Consider the following 13,945-nt stretch of genomic DNA (forward strand, 5'->3'; position numbering starts at 1 on the left):
TTTATCCTCATGGTAACTGCCCAATTTTCTTTTGATTATTTTTGTAAATGTAAATTTTCTATTTATCTGTAGTATGGGAGGATTCCAAAGAAAATTATATTGGAAAGTAGAAGTAAAAAGAAAAAGGGGAAGGCCATAGATTGAATGCAGTTGTTATTAACATGACTTGATGATGCTTCTAAAAAAAAAATGTGTTGAAGGAAGGAGGCTATTAGCAACAGGTAAAAAAAATACAGACCTACTATATTTGATAAAAATGATAAAAGTGTTAATAATATAATTCATGTTGAATCTTTGGTATACTACTTTTAACACTTGAATATAAATAATTGATTAAATGGCGATCTTACTCGTGTTAATTGTGTAAGCATGTGCGGCTTACAGTTGTTTCGATGCTTCTTCACACCATCCTCAGAGCCTACTAGATCTCGGAGTCATCTCGAACTTCCAAATGACTCCGAGATCTAGTAGGCTATGAGGATGGTGTGAAGAAGCATCGAAACAGCTGTAAGCCGCACATGCTTACATAATTAACACGAGTAAGATCGCCATTTAATCAATTATTTATAATATAATTATTACCATTATCACACTTTCACTGCCACTGCCACTGCTATTACTGGAAACAGTCCTTATGACTTTTTATGTTTCCACAGAAATTAGAGTTATGCAACAATCAGATTATAAAAAATAATGGATTATTTTATTATGTGGTAACTAAGGTAGCAGACTGTCAATTTCAATTTATACACGATGTGCAAAGGCCAGAACCAAATTTTGTCCTTGAGAAAGAAAATAAATCTTAACCTGAAACACTAGAAACTGACTATTAATGAGAAAAAACTTACCCAGACACTGAATTGCATCCAAGGTAACCTGTGTTGCTCTCTCAGACAAGTACAGAATCACACCAGCACAGTCCTTCCTGTTCACATGTCCTGCATCACATGCTTTCGCAACATTGTACAGGTAGCTCCTACAAGCGGATAATGTTGTGTACATGTCTGCTATCTTGCCCTGAGAAGGAACAACATCTGTAACTCTTCACTGTTACGTGCTGAATTACTACTGGATGACATGCAGTTCGTATTACTTACTTATTTACAAATGGCTTTTAAGGAACCCACAGGTTCATTGCCGCCCTCACATAAGCCCGCCATCGGTCCCTATTCTGAGCAAGATTAATCCAGTCTCTACTATCATATCCCACCTCTCTCAAATCCATTTTAATATTATCCTCCCATCTACGCCTTTCCCTCAGGTCTCCCAACTAACACTCTATATGCATTTCTGGATTCATCCATACGTGCTACATGCCCTGACCATCTCAAATGCCTGGATTTAATGTTCCTCATTATGTTAGGTGAAGAATACAATGTGTGCAGTTCTGCGCTGTGTAACTTTCTCCATTCTCCTGTAACTTCATCCAAGGTACTTGAATTTTTCCACCTTTTCAAAGGATCAAAGCCGTTACAGCAGGCTTTTGCAACTGGATTTCGCTATCTATTGCAGCTCCCCAAGTACATCACGATATTGAGTGGACATGGTCCCATACATTGGCTGAAATTTCATGAGAAAATTTCTCCCCCATAAGGACTGGAATCAGCGCACATTTCATAATGCGAGTCCTAGGCAGGATGCCTTAGACCATGACGCCATGATGCAGGACAGTGGATATCATCTAGCAACAAATAAAATTATTGCTAACTCATAAATCAAGAATTTCCAACCCATAATGTGATAACTTGTTCCTTCTCAACATAATATGAGGAGTCCATTCTTGAAATGGAGAACTTATGTGAGGATTGTAATGAACCTTCTGTTCCCGTGATATGAATTACATGTACTGCATTATTCAGTAGGAATTGATATTTGATTTTTTAATGCATAACATACCTGTATTAATTGAAATTCTCCAATCCTTCTATTAAATTGTTTTCTTTCATGGACATACTTGAAGGCAACATCACAAGCAGCTTGCATTATCCTACAAGTAACAATTACAAAACATCAATACTCTTCAGTAAAGAGATTATTCTGACAAGAGAACCTTCCCAAGACCATTAGATCAAAATCCCTTTGGAACGTCACACGAGTGATATTGTTAAGGAAAGATTAAATAAATAAATAAAATCAGTGCCATGCAAATGACATATATTTTCTCATTACATATTATTCTATATAAGGACTAATTGTTGAACTGCTACTTTACAAAACGTTGTGTAAAATTAATTTTGCGCAACCACTGTTTCTTTTTTCAAATATGCAGATTCACAAGCTTTTATTATTTTAATTTATACCAAAATAATCATTTCAATTAAGCAAATTAAAGAAAAAAAAATCAAGGTTCTCTGGAGGTACCGAGTGATATTTTCCTTTGGGTTGAGAAACAGTCATGTATACCTATGGTACCCTATTGAACTTTAAATGAAAGCCTGCTGTGCGGTACCCATCTAGCCCTCCTTATAAAAGATGCAGGTCATCCCATATTATTTGCAGATGACACAAGTATAGTAATTACAGCCAATAACTCCAACACATTCCAATCTTCAACAGAGGAAATTCTCTTCAAAATATGTGACTGGTTCTTAGTCAATAAATTAGTATTAAATTGTAACAAAACTAACATAATTCAATTTAAATCCTGTCCAAATTCAACGTCGCAAATTTCTAGCGTAATAATTAGCAATAGATCCCTATTAGAAACAACAACAACCAAATTTCTTGGCTTAAAAATCGATAATGTGTTAAATTGGAAAAATCATATTAAAGAAATTACCCCCAAACTAAATTCAGCTTGTTTTGCTATTAGATCTATGCAAAAGATAGTAAATATCAATACCTTAAAAACAATATACTTTGCATACTTCCACTCGGTAATGAGTTTTGGAATAATATCCTGGGGAAATTCCACAGATAGTAACAATATATTTCTATTACAAAAAAGAGTAATTAGAATAATAGTAGGTGCCATATCTAGGGAATCGTGTAGGACTATTTTCAAAAAACTACAAATAATGCCCATGGCTTGTCAGTATATCTTTTCATTAATAGTCTTTCTCGTATGTAATCGTGAAAACTTTGTAACTAATTCAACAGTTCATAGCATAAATACACGTCAAAAAAATGACTTTCATACTCCATTGGCAAGTCTATCGTGCTATCAAAAAGAAGTGCGTTATATGGCAGTAAAAATTTTTAATAGCCTCCCTATCGATATAAAAAATGAAACTCAAAACATAAAATTATTTAGGGCCAAATTAAAGAAGTACCTAATTTCTCACGCCTTCTATTCTGTAGGTGAATTCATGACATTCAATAACACTTCATGAAACTGATACTAAAACTATGTGTTGTACTAGTAGACTATATTGTAAATCTCGTCTGTATATATTTCATCTAGACTGTGACTATAAATTAAGATTTTATAATAGTATTAAGTTTTTTGACTTGTTCCATATTCTAGCTGTAAGCATGTATGAATACCATGGAATGTTAATGAATACAATACAATACAAAATGACCATTACACACTATTTGCGTGATTCGTTAAGTGTTTATTCATTAATAATTAATAAAGAAAACTAATATATTTAGTATTTACATAGAAGAAAATCCCCGGTTACTTATAATAAAATTATTCTAGTGTGTATGTGGAATATCATCTTGCATAGAAGCTTTGTGTCATTGTTTTCATATGTACATGAAAACGAAGACAACTGTACACATCAAAACAGAATTTTATTATAAAGACTAAAACAAATCGGACACTGGTCTCCAAAGTTACAGGAAAAGGCTTAGGCTATTATAAATTATTACAAAATATGAATAAGCTTAGCTACTGCGTTACATAAGCAAATTTGTACAAAATTAATAATTACCGTACATAATATCTACCCAAACTGCAAAATTTGTAAATGTTAGTCAATATATATTCACAAAACGAAATGTTTCCTTATTTGGATACTACATGGCAAACGACTCCATTTCTCATGTACCGGTACCGGTATTTTGAATTATAGTTAAAGGAAATAAACTATAAATTTTATTAACATTAGCAATACGATTGAATGACAGAAATGTTGCAAAACACATGAACATATAATGAGAAAGTATGTGTCATCTTCATGATTTAAACTCTAGTGTCAAAATGATTAAAATATTAAAATTTCAACATCTGACATCAGTTGCTTAGCAATGGCAATAAGTTATGTTATACTATTGTGATGTCAGTTATTTAGGAATGGATAAATCAGATGAAACACAGTAATTACATTGTAAATATTTGTGCAAGTATATGGTATATATTCAATAAAAAATAAAGGAAAAATAATTATTAATACTGATACATAAATTACATTAAATTTATTTCACTCTCAACCATATTCACAATCCTTAGAAATAAGAACCAGTTCTTTAAAAATCAAAATACTGTCACAATATCACCCAACTGAGAGCATAAACGTTTCACACAATTACAGGAACTTTGTCAGTTCAGTTTGTGGTTTGTTAGTTTAAATATTGATCACTAATAAATTAAAGAATTCGCAGAAGTAAAATCATCAGATCTCATTAAATATAACATTATTTTATCACTAGCAATAAACTAGGGTACCTTTCAATTATTGTTTTTGTCAAAGAATTTATAGGCTAATTATTTTTCAAAAGACTGTAACAGGGCACATGACATGATTTAATAAATACAAGACAGAAAAGAAAAAGAGGGGGGGGAAGAAAAGATGATAGTTATGATGAAGCAAAAAGATAACAAAGAAAAGGACACAATGAGAAAAAGAAGAATAGAAAAATATAGCAGAGGATCCGTAGAATCCCTATAATTCCGTGAAACGTTTAAGCAGTTGGTGGTTGTCTGAGTGTAGGCCTAGGGATTTGGACGTTTGTAGGTTATGTTATGTATAGAATGAATTAAAGAAAATTATGCTAGTTGCATTATTAGGAGTTATTTTATTTCTATCCTTTATGTGATGTTGTCGTAGATTGCTTCAGCTTGCTTATGCTAAGAGGCAAGTTGCTTGTAGAGTAGGCCCATTACAAAAATGAAGAATGACTTTCCAAATGGTGCTAAGTCAAGAAAACTACTTTTTCAGGAAACATGATTTTTTATAAATGGAAAAGGTACTGAAATGAGACTTTGGCAGTTAAAACAATATGGAAAGTGAGATTTATTGATAGAATTTAATTTTTGGAAATTGAAATTGTGCTAGGTAACAATGCTGCTAACATTTTAATATGTTCCAAAATGTGCTAAGTCACTTGACTTAACATGCCTTGGAAAAAAAAAATTGTGAACCTGTTTAGTATTATGTATGTTTATTTGAATATGTTGCATTACATGTAAAACTGAAAGTAGTCAAGGTCTTAATAATAATCATTTTAATATCACATGCGCATTGACTTAGCACAGTTTGGAACATTCAGACTACTGACTTAGCACATTTCGGAAAAAATTGAGAGATTATAATGGGAATACCACGGAACGTAACACTGTTCGGAAAGTTTCAAGTGTACCGGTATTCCTGTATAAATGCGTGGGAAATAACAATGTTAATCTATAAAATAAAAAATCGTTTATAACTGGCTTAGCATTATTTGGAAAATCACTCTTCAATTGGTAATGGACATTTTTTCCGAATAGGTGTCACTTAAAATTTCCATGTTAACAACAAGAGAAAGAGAACATCAGAGAAGTAAAAGAAGAGGAGCTAGAGGAGGAGTGGAAAAGGATGAGAAAAAGGTGGAAAGGAGAAATTATATAAACCTCTACTGATTAACATAAGGATTCTTATAAAAGAAATAATGGTTACTTCTCATGCTCCTTTCCTCATAACAGCATTCAAAACAATCTTTTCTTAGCTTTATTGATTCATTTATAGTCGCTTTAGCTCCAAAGTCATATTACAACTCTGTAGTTTACTGTTCGGAATGCTGTCGCTGTTGTGCCGTGTCTATTATTTCGAGGTAATTGGGGTCTAATCCGGCATTAGCTTTTATTAACGAAAAATTAGTTACATTAATCCGAGGAAAACCACGGAAAAAGCTCGACCAGATTGATCGGCACCAGGGATCGAACCCAGAATCTTTCCATTGCGAAGTCCAGTGCATTATCATTGAGCCATTTCACTAGGTTTAGAATACTATTGTGTGGCTACTGAAGAAGATATTTGTAATCTATGTACAAAGTAACAAAAAAACAGGGGCGAATGCTAGTCACGCAAGCTTATTGCTCTTTTATTCATAGGGGAAGATGGGAGGATATAATAATTCAAAATTAATAAAAATAATCAGACCCACATAAATAATTTATTTTATAATTATGAAATCATTATGAGTCATGGATCATATTCGCTTATCAGATGTAGAAGTTCGATATAATATAACAAACATGGCCAACAAAACAGTTTATTTAGTTTTTTCGACCCTGCCAACCAATGCACATTGTTGTATTGAGCTGCACTGAACGAGCGCACATATTCTCTATAATGTCTGTCTTCTCTTGAATAGTCCTTCGGGAAAATTGATTTAATAATAAGGTTTCAATGACACACAATTCCGAACTCATTGCAATACTTCAAATTAATGTTTAAGAATTAATAATACATGCGGTAGCTAACATATGCATTCCGCTCATACAATTACATTGCACTCGCAAATCACAGCACATTCCTGCTGTCAATACTGGTCTGTGTAACGTTAAATAGTCGTTGGTGTAGCTCTCGGACCAGAGCTTCAAACAACACACAGCAGAAGCATGTGTGCCTAGGACGGACCAAGGAGGAAGGCACTTGCGCGCGCATCATATTTTCGCTGTTTCTGCGTCTTTCCTGTAGCTCCGAGAAACGAGCAAGCGTTGCAATACTTGCGGTGTGCAACCTGCGGATGGTATTACGTCTATACAGTATTCCAAAAATCAAAATAAATTTTAATGTACGTAACGCCATTTTGAGAAATACACATTCTACGAAAATATTGGGCTTGCGCAGCAAGCATAGCATGCCCTGAGAAATCGTCCCTGCAAAAAAATAACTTTTGGAATTATACATAGGTTGATTTTTTAGTTGTGGCAACTATTTTTTTTCTCGATTATATAGCATATTTACATGGTTCTAAGTTTTACAAGCCTTCGGTGTAGTCACCAGCGTTGTGTACGCGTTACCAGCGATGAGGAAGCCGTTGAATCCTGTTGGCACTGTCTAATCTATTAATGGTGCGAATAGAGCGGGTCAGTTGCCTTTACAACGTCTTCAAGGGTTCGGAAGCGAATCCCGTGAAATGGGTCCTTCATCTTAGGGATTGGATCGAAGTCACAGGGACTTAAATCTGGAGAATATGACGGGTGATACAGCACTTCCCAGTCCCAGTGATTGAACAATCCAGACACAACTTCTGCTGTATGCGCCCTAGCACTGTCATGCAGAACAATGTGTGGGTTATCCATAAAGTGTCGCCATTTTCTTCTCAGAGCTGCTCGCAGATTGTTTCGCAAAAACGGACAGTAGTACTCCGCATTAACATTCTGCCTTGGGGGAATGATATGCTTTAAGATCACACCATCCTAATCATAGGCAAGAATAAGCATAGCCTTCACATTGGTGGGGGTCTGCCGAACTGTTGTTTTTCGTGGCAACCCGTGATGACGCCACTCGTCCGATTGGTGTTTCAGCTGAGGCTCATAAGATCTGGCCCAGGTCTCATCAATTGTAATGATACACCGTAAGAAGATCTCTCCTCCGCGCTCATAGTGCTGGAAGAGACTACGAGAAGCTTCCATTTCTGCATGTCTGATAAATTTTATTTTAGTAGGTTATTTTACGACGCTTTATCAAAATCTTAGATTATTTACCATCTGAATGAGATGAAGGTGATAATGCCGGTGAAATGAGTCCGAGGTCCAGCACCGAAAGTTACCCAGCATTTGCTCATATTGGGTTGAGGGAAAACCCCCGAAAAAACCTCAACCAGGTAACTTGCCCCAATTGAGAATCGAACCTGGGCCACCTGGTTTCGCGGCTAGACGCGCTAACCTTTACTCCACAAGTGTGGACTGTCTGATAAATCATGTGAAACTCATTTTGAGGCAGTTTTCCGCATTTCGGGCAGTCCTTCAGGATGTGAAGCACAGTCGAAGGCGCCAATCCTTTATCTTGCACTAATTCACGAATCGTTAAGTTCTGGTCTGTCTTCACTAACGCGGACACAGTCTGTACATGTTCGTCACTTACTGGTGGGTGACCAGATCGAGGCATGTCCAACACATTTTCGCGTCCTTTTCTGAAGGCTCTAACCCACCTGCTACCACTCGGTAAGGTAACGCAGCTGCACTGCAAGCCTCTTGCAGTCCTTGATGATACTGTCATGCCATGCGACCTCTAACATATTGAATTTTTAGCCAGCTTCTCTGTTCCTCCTGTGAAAACATTGCGACTGTATTCTGCGACCGCTTGCTCACAACTGCTCGTCTTATTGTTGTCACTGTAAACAGACATGGAGGGAGAGGGCAAGTTCATTAGCGCTGAGGCAGGGAAGGCATGTAAGCAACCTGTAGTATAAACGATATTGCCTGGCTCCTTTGCACGGCATCACTGCAGAATAGTTGCCACTACTAAAAAATCAACCCATATATATCACATCACTCTTCTTCCAGTGGCGGACGGTGGGTTCAAAACTTGGGGAGGCCAGCACGTGATGAAGGGTTACAAATATTTGTTGGGGTTTTCCCGAGGTTTTCCCCAACCGTAAAGAAAATGTTAGGTAATCTATGGCGAATCCTCGGCTTCATCTCGTCAAATACCGTCGAGTGAATTTGCTGTTCAAGTAATGTGAGTACCGGTATATGTATTTTTAAATAGTTTTTATTTTATTTAACAGCGATAGAACACAGATGTTTCAGTGATGTCAGTCGTCTCGTCAACAATACAGGCAAAGAAAGGGGCCGCATTAATTCTTTTTCCAATGAAATCTTGTATTTCTTCTTCAATGCACTCAATGAGTTCATTCTGAATTGTTTTCGATACCCCTCTAAAGTATCCCATATTCTCCCAATGTTTTTTTAATGCCACATCCCTACTTAGAACTAGAAGAAATGTAGTTTTAAAATTTCCAGGGTTTAGAGAGCATTCCTTTTCATCATGGCCTCAGAACGCGATTTCTTGCGCAGCCAGAGCACACGTGACATCAATTATAATTTTGTAAATTTCCCTGTTGAGTTTCACTTCTTCATTGTATTTAATTTTTAACAGTCTATTCTGTTCGCTCAACATTTCCGATATATTAAGGGTTTGTTTACAGAGTCCTTTAAATGCCACGTAACAATTCAAGTGGTCTCTACTTGAGCTATGCCTAACTACAGCCCTAGACAAGTTTTTCATGTCACTGTAGCCTTCATATGACCAGACGCCTTTGTTATTACATGGCCAACAAAACAGATTCTCCTTTGTACTGCTACCACACAGCCACTTGTGTTGATCGTACCACGAGGATTTAAATGTTCTGGTCTTACCTTTATCATTTTGAAGAAATTAAAATTTCGGAGTAGGTCTACCTCGCTGTAGTATAATTCTTCTGTCGATTTCATTTCGTCGTGAAAAGGGAACCTCCAACAGTGAAACCACAGTATCATCACTCACATCCATTGCTACAAGCTCACAACCACAAATATCTTATAGAAGAAATCAGGAAGAAAGTCTTAATTTTGGAGAAGGTAAACTGGACAATAGAATTCTTCTGGATCAAGGCCCACGTCGGAACATACGGTAATGAACTAGCGGATCGACTAGCGAAGGCAGCGGCACAAAACAAGAATGCAGCAGTATGTTATGATAAAATTCCAAAAAGTATAATTCTAAGTGAAATAGAAGAAGAAGGAAAACTAAAATGGCAAAAAGAATGGGATGACACCACAAAGGCAGCGATAACAAAATCCTACTTTCCTAATGTAAAAGAGAGGCTTAAGATGGAATTAAATATTACAGCCATCTTCACGTCAATGGTGACAGGACACGGGATGACTAGAGCCTACCTCCATCTATTCAAGTTACTGGAGAGTGCAAAATGTCCGTGTAATAGTGGAGGTCAGACTATAGATCACTTGCTGTATGATTGCACAATATTAAGGAAACAAAGGGAAATTCTAAGAAACCGCATCTTGAAGACAGCAAGTTGGCCACCTAACAAATATCAACTCATAAAATTTCATCTTCAACCATTCATTGCCTCCATCAATTCAATAGATTTCGAACAATTGTAGCAATGCATTTATAGCTAGGATACACACATTTATCATTCAACTTTTATACAATTATCAATTTGTTAAAAAAAACCAATTGCAATATATTCCAATCATGTATATATACTTTCTTTTCTTTTTATTTAGGTTAAGCCCTATATATATATATATATATATATATATTTGTATTAATTCTCTATCTTCCTTAGGTAATATCAATGTATCCAAATGTATATTTATCGTAGGAAACGGAAAATCTAAAACATGTAGTATTACTCTGTAATGGAGCATGTTGTTCAATAAAAAAAAAAAAAAAAAAAAGCTCACTGCATCAGACTGAAGCGAGGAGCCTAAGCCAAAACCAACTCCTTTCATGGCGCCTTTTTGGTATGAAGCGCGCGAACAAGACAGCTTCCCTATTGGCTAAACAGCTGTTGTCATGGTTTCCAGGAGCTGAGTTCTGCTTTGCCTACCTACTCCCAACTATTAGAACGCAAGGTCGCTAGATGTCATTGTAGTACAGTAACTTCCGTGCTTGTGCTCTGTGTATTCCACCCCATAGTGCTACCTGCAGCGCTTCCTGTTGCTAGCAGCATGAATTACATATTCCTCCCTAAGACTAGAAACGCTATCAGTTTGAATATTGCCATTTCAACTCATGAGAGCTGGGCTCTGACAAAATATTTAGGGAGGCCAGGCCTCCCTTGCCTCCCCTGAAAATCCGCTGCTGTCTTCTTCCAACATTTACAGGAGAATTCAGGTAACGGTATCATTAGTACCGGTAGGTGGAATGTACACCATGCATAATCAACTTACCCAAGACTGCATGAAGCCGAAACCAATCTCTCCAGATCTAATCCACTGAACAAGATGTAGACGCCTTTATTTTCTCCTCCAAGAAGATTCTGAACTGGAACTTTGCAATCTTCAAATATCAACTCAGAAGTGTTTGATCCCCACATGCCAAGTTTGTCAAGTTTTGGGCCTGCTTTAAAACCTTCAAATGCTTTTTCTACAATGAAAGTAGATATACCATGCTGTTGTTTTGCTGCAGTTGGATCAGTCCGAGCATAAACCTGTGTTAGACAAGTGACTTACAAGAAGATAAATACTTGTATAAAAGAAATAAAAATATATAAACAAGTAAATAAATTATCATCATTGTTGTCGTCATCAACATATTCACTCCATTCTGCCTGTTCTATCCTCAAAGTGAATCCATCCACCTTTTTTTTTTGTGGTCTACACACACATCTCCTTCCAAGTGACTTACAGTAAAAGCAAGTCGTACATTCTTTGGATATGCTTATACTATTTTGTTGTATCTTTTTATTTCTTCATTTATTGATTTCATATTAAGGAATAAGTACTGGTTTCAATAAATAAATGAATCTGGGGAAAGGTCTCCTGAATTTGTAGGAATAACTAAAATGTTTCTCACTTGTTTCGTTTGATCACATTTTATATGCTACAAAACTATCTAACTTAAAGGAAGTACCGATACTGAGGAAAAATTGGATTGTTTCAAAATCTTCAAGTCACAGTATTTAGAAGTTATTCTGTTTGGTACTGCATAATTACACGAACAGTGGCGAAACAACTGGGAGGTAAGGGCAAGTTTTGGTCCTGAAAAAATTCAGAGAGGTAAACAGTATAGTTTTTACCCTCCTAAAATATAAGAGAGGTATCTAGTATAGATTTATTCAGAATGTGATCTGAATTTAAAATTTATAATTTATTTTAAGGAGATGATAGAGCTTCAAAATCACTTTTCTATAATAACAAAAATAACAAAATTCGAACCATTGTAACAATTACACGAAATGGATTGCTCTTTTTATCTGTGATTCAGAACACCATAATAACAAATTCAGAAACAGCTTCAACACTGCTGAAGCCAGGCGCTCAACATGCTGTTTCGTGTTTTACGTGTTTATCAGTTTATTTGTTTAGATCTGATTTAATCAAACAGGTAATCTGCTCAATCAGGCTCATATTAAACTTACCACTAATACGTCAGCATCCGGTCCATTGGTGATCCACATTTTGTTTCCATTTAGAACATAATAATCACCTTTCTTTTCAGCTTTAAGTTTCATCGACAGAACATCTGAACCTGATCCCGGTTCAGACATAGCAAGTGCTCCAATATGCTCTCCTGAACACAGCTGTAACAAATTAAACTATTTTTCAATCACGCCAAAAGAAGAATGATTACATTCTCATATTTATTCATATTCCTTCAATCAATAGTTTTCATAAACGAGAATAACAGTAAAAATAATAAAGAAAAACTATCTATATATATAATTTGAACTGGTAATGGAAATTACGGGAAAACGGCTGGACGGATCTTAATAAATGACCCCTCATTTTGAAGCTTGGAACTCAAAGTTTTTCGGAAAAATAGTAGTTTTCAGTGAAATGTCAATTTTAAACATAATTTTCCTATTTTCCAAAATCCATCTGTCGTCAGTTTTGAGAACTAGCTAATAGCATTCACGGTCGACTTGGTATTCCCTTCGCTTTTTTGTAAAGAAGAAGCGAAGCGAGCATCAAGTCGGCCGTGTTGCATTTCAGAATAAAACAAAACACATACTACAATAAACAATATTACACGAAGGCCATGATCTGCAAGAATGCTGACATAATTAGAGCTCAAATTAAATTGGTTATTAAAAACTTAACTTACTAAAAATAATTTACAGGTTCGATTCTGTGGTGTGTAATTTTCTGGGTACAGCTGTGTATTGGATATTAAAAACTACAAAACTTGAGGTGGTTTGATGACATTATTACCATTAGAAATGAAATATTATTGTAGTTAATGCCATGATGCGACTATTTTTCATTAATTATACATATTAATCCTATATTGATGATATGAAAGTGAAAGGTTTTGGGGTTATATAAGTAGATGTAGAGAATAACTTAAATTCGATTTTGATTTCTATATTTTACTGAGTGGCGGCTATATACAGTAGTATATATAGTATATGTTACTGAAAGCTATAAAACTTACGTAATATAATAATATTATTAAAAATCAAATATTTTATGAATTATTAATGAAGTGGGGTTGGGTCTATTTCATATATTTAGTGGCGGTGTGGTGTAGATATTTATATGCGTGGTTCTCTTCAATATTGGCTCGGGAGAGAGTATCTTTCATTGTTATGGAAGCAAATCACTTTCAAAATGTCTGGCATTCTTCACTGAAAATAAATCTGAAAAATGTTTATTTGAACGTCTAATGAACTTAGTTCGCAGCATTTGCTGCACAAGCCACTAGTTGTATTAGAATGGGATTGCAACAGATGTTCAATAAATATTAAACTTATTTCTTTTGTTTTTATTTCTTAGTTCATAACAATAAGCTCATAATGGTACTGCCTGTCACTGACATTCACATCTGTCTGTACATCACAGTGACAGTGTGCCTTTATTACTCTGTTATAATGGATTATTATTTGTAAAAAATGGCGACATGAGAAAAATGCTAATACTCCATCTTTATTCACCATACATTCAGCAATGAACTCACTGGTACTTGGGGTCATTTTGTCATGGAAAGTTTGCACACTAAGTAACTTAAATTTAGTACTCCTGTTACAAAGGAATTATATTTTCCACAATTGATATTATATTGGCACAAAACAATCTCAGCCAACACCAATATTAAAAACACAAACGATAAAATTA

The 13,945-nt window shown here is 35.4% G+C and overlaps 1 protein-coding gene across 2 annotated transcripts in view; it reads right to left on the reverse strand.

The window, feature by feature from the left end:
- Positions 1 to 13,945, reverse strand: part of LOC138716368 (isovaleryl-CoA dehydrogenase, mitochondrial-like) — a 36,293-nt gene that overhangs the window by 4,319 nt on the left and 18,029 nt on the right. For both annotated transcript variants that reach the window (XM_069849384.1, XM_069849383.1), the window contains exons 4-7: positions 12,250 to 12,411; positions 11,060 to 11,319; positions 1,897 to 1,987; positions 849 to 1,017 (exon numbers count right to left, since the gene is read on the reverse strand). In XM_069849384.1, the coding sequence (XP_069705485.1) occupies positions 849 to 1,017; positions 1,897 to 1,987; positions 11,060 to 11,319; positions 12,250 to 12,411 (682 nt within the window). The remainder of the gene's footprint in view (positions 1 to 848; positions 1,018 to 1,896; positions 1,988 to 11,059; positions 11,320 to 12,249; positions 12,412 to 13,945) is intronic.

The sequence above is a fragment of the Periplaneta americana genome, chromosome 16, assembly GCF_040183065.1.
Source record: "Periplaneta americana isolate PAMFEO1 chromosome 16, P.americana_PAMFEO1_priV1, whole genome shotgun sequence".
Lineage (NCBI taxonomy): Eukaryota > Metazoa > Arthropoda > Insecta > Blattodea > Blattidae > Periplaneta > Periplaneta americana.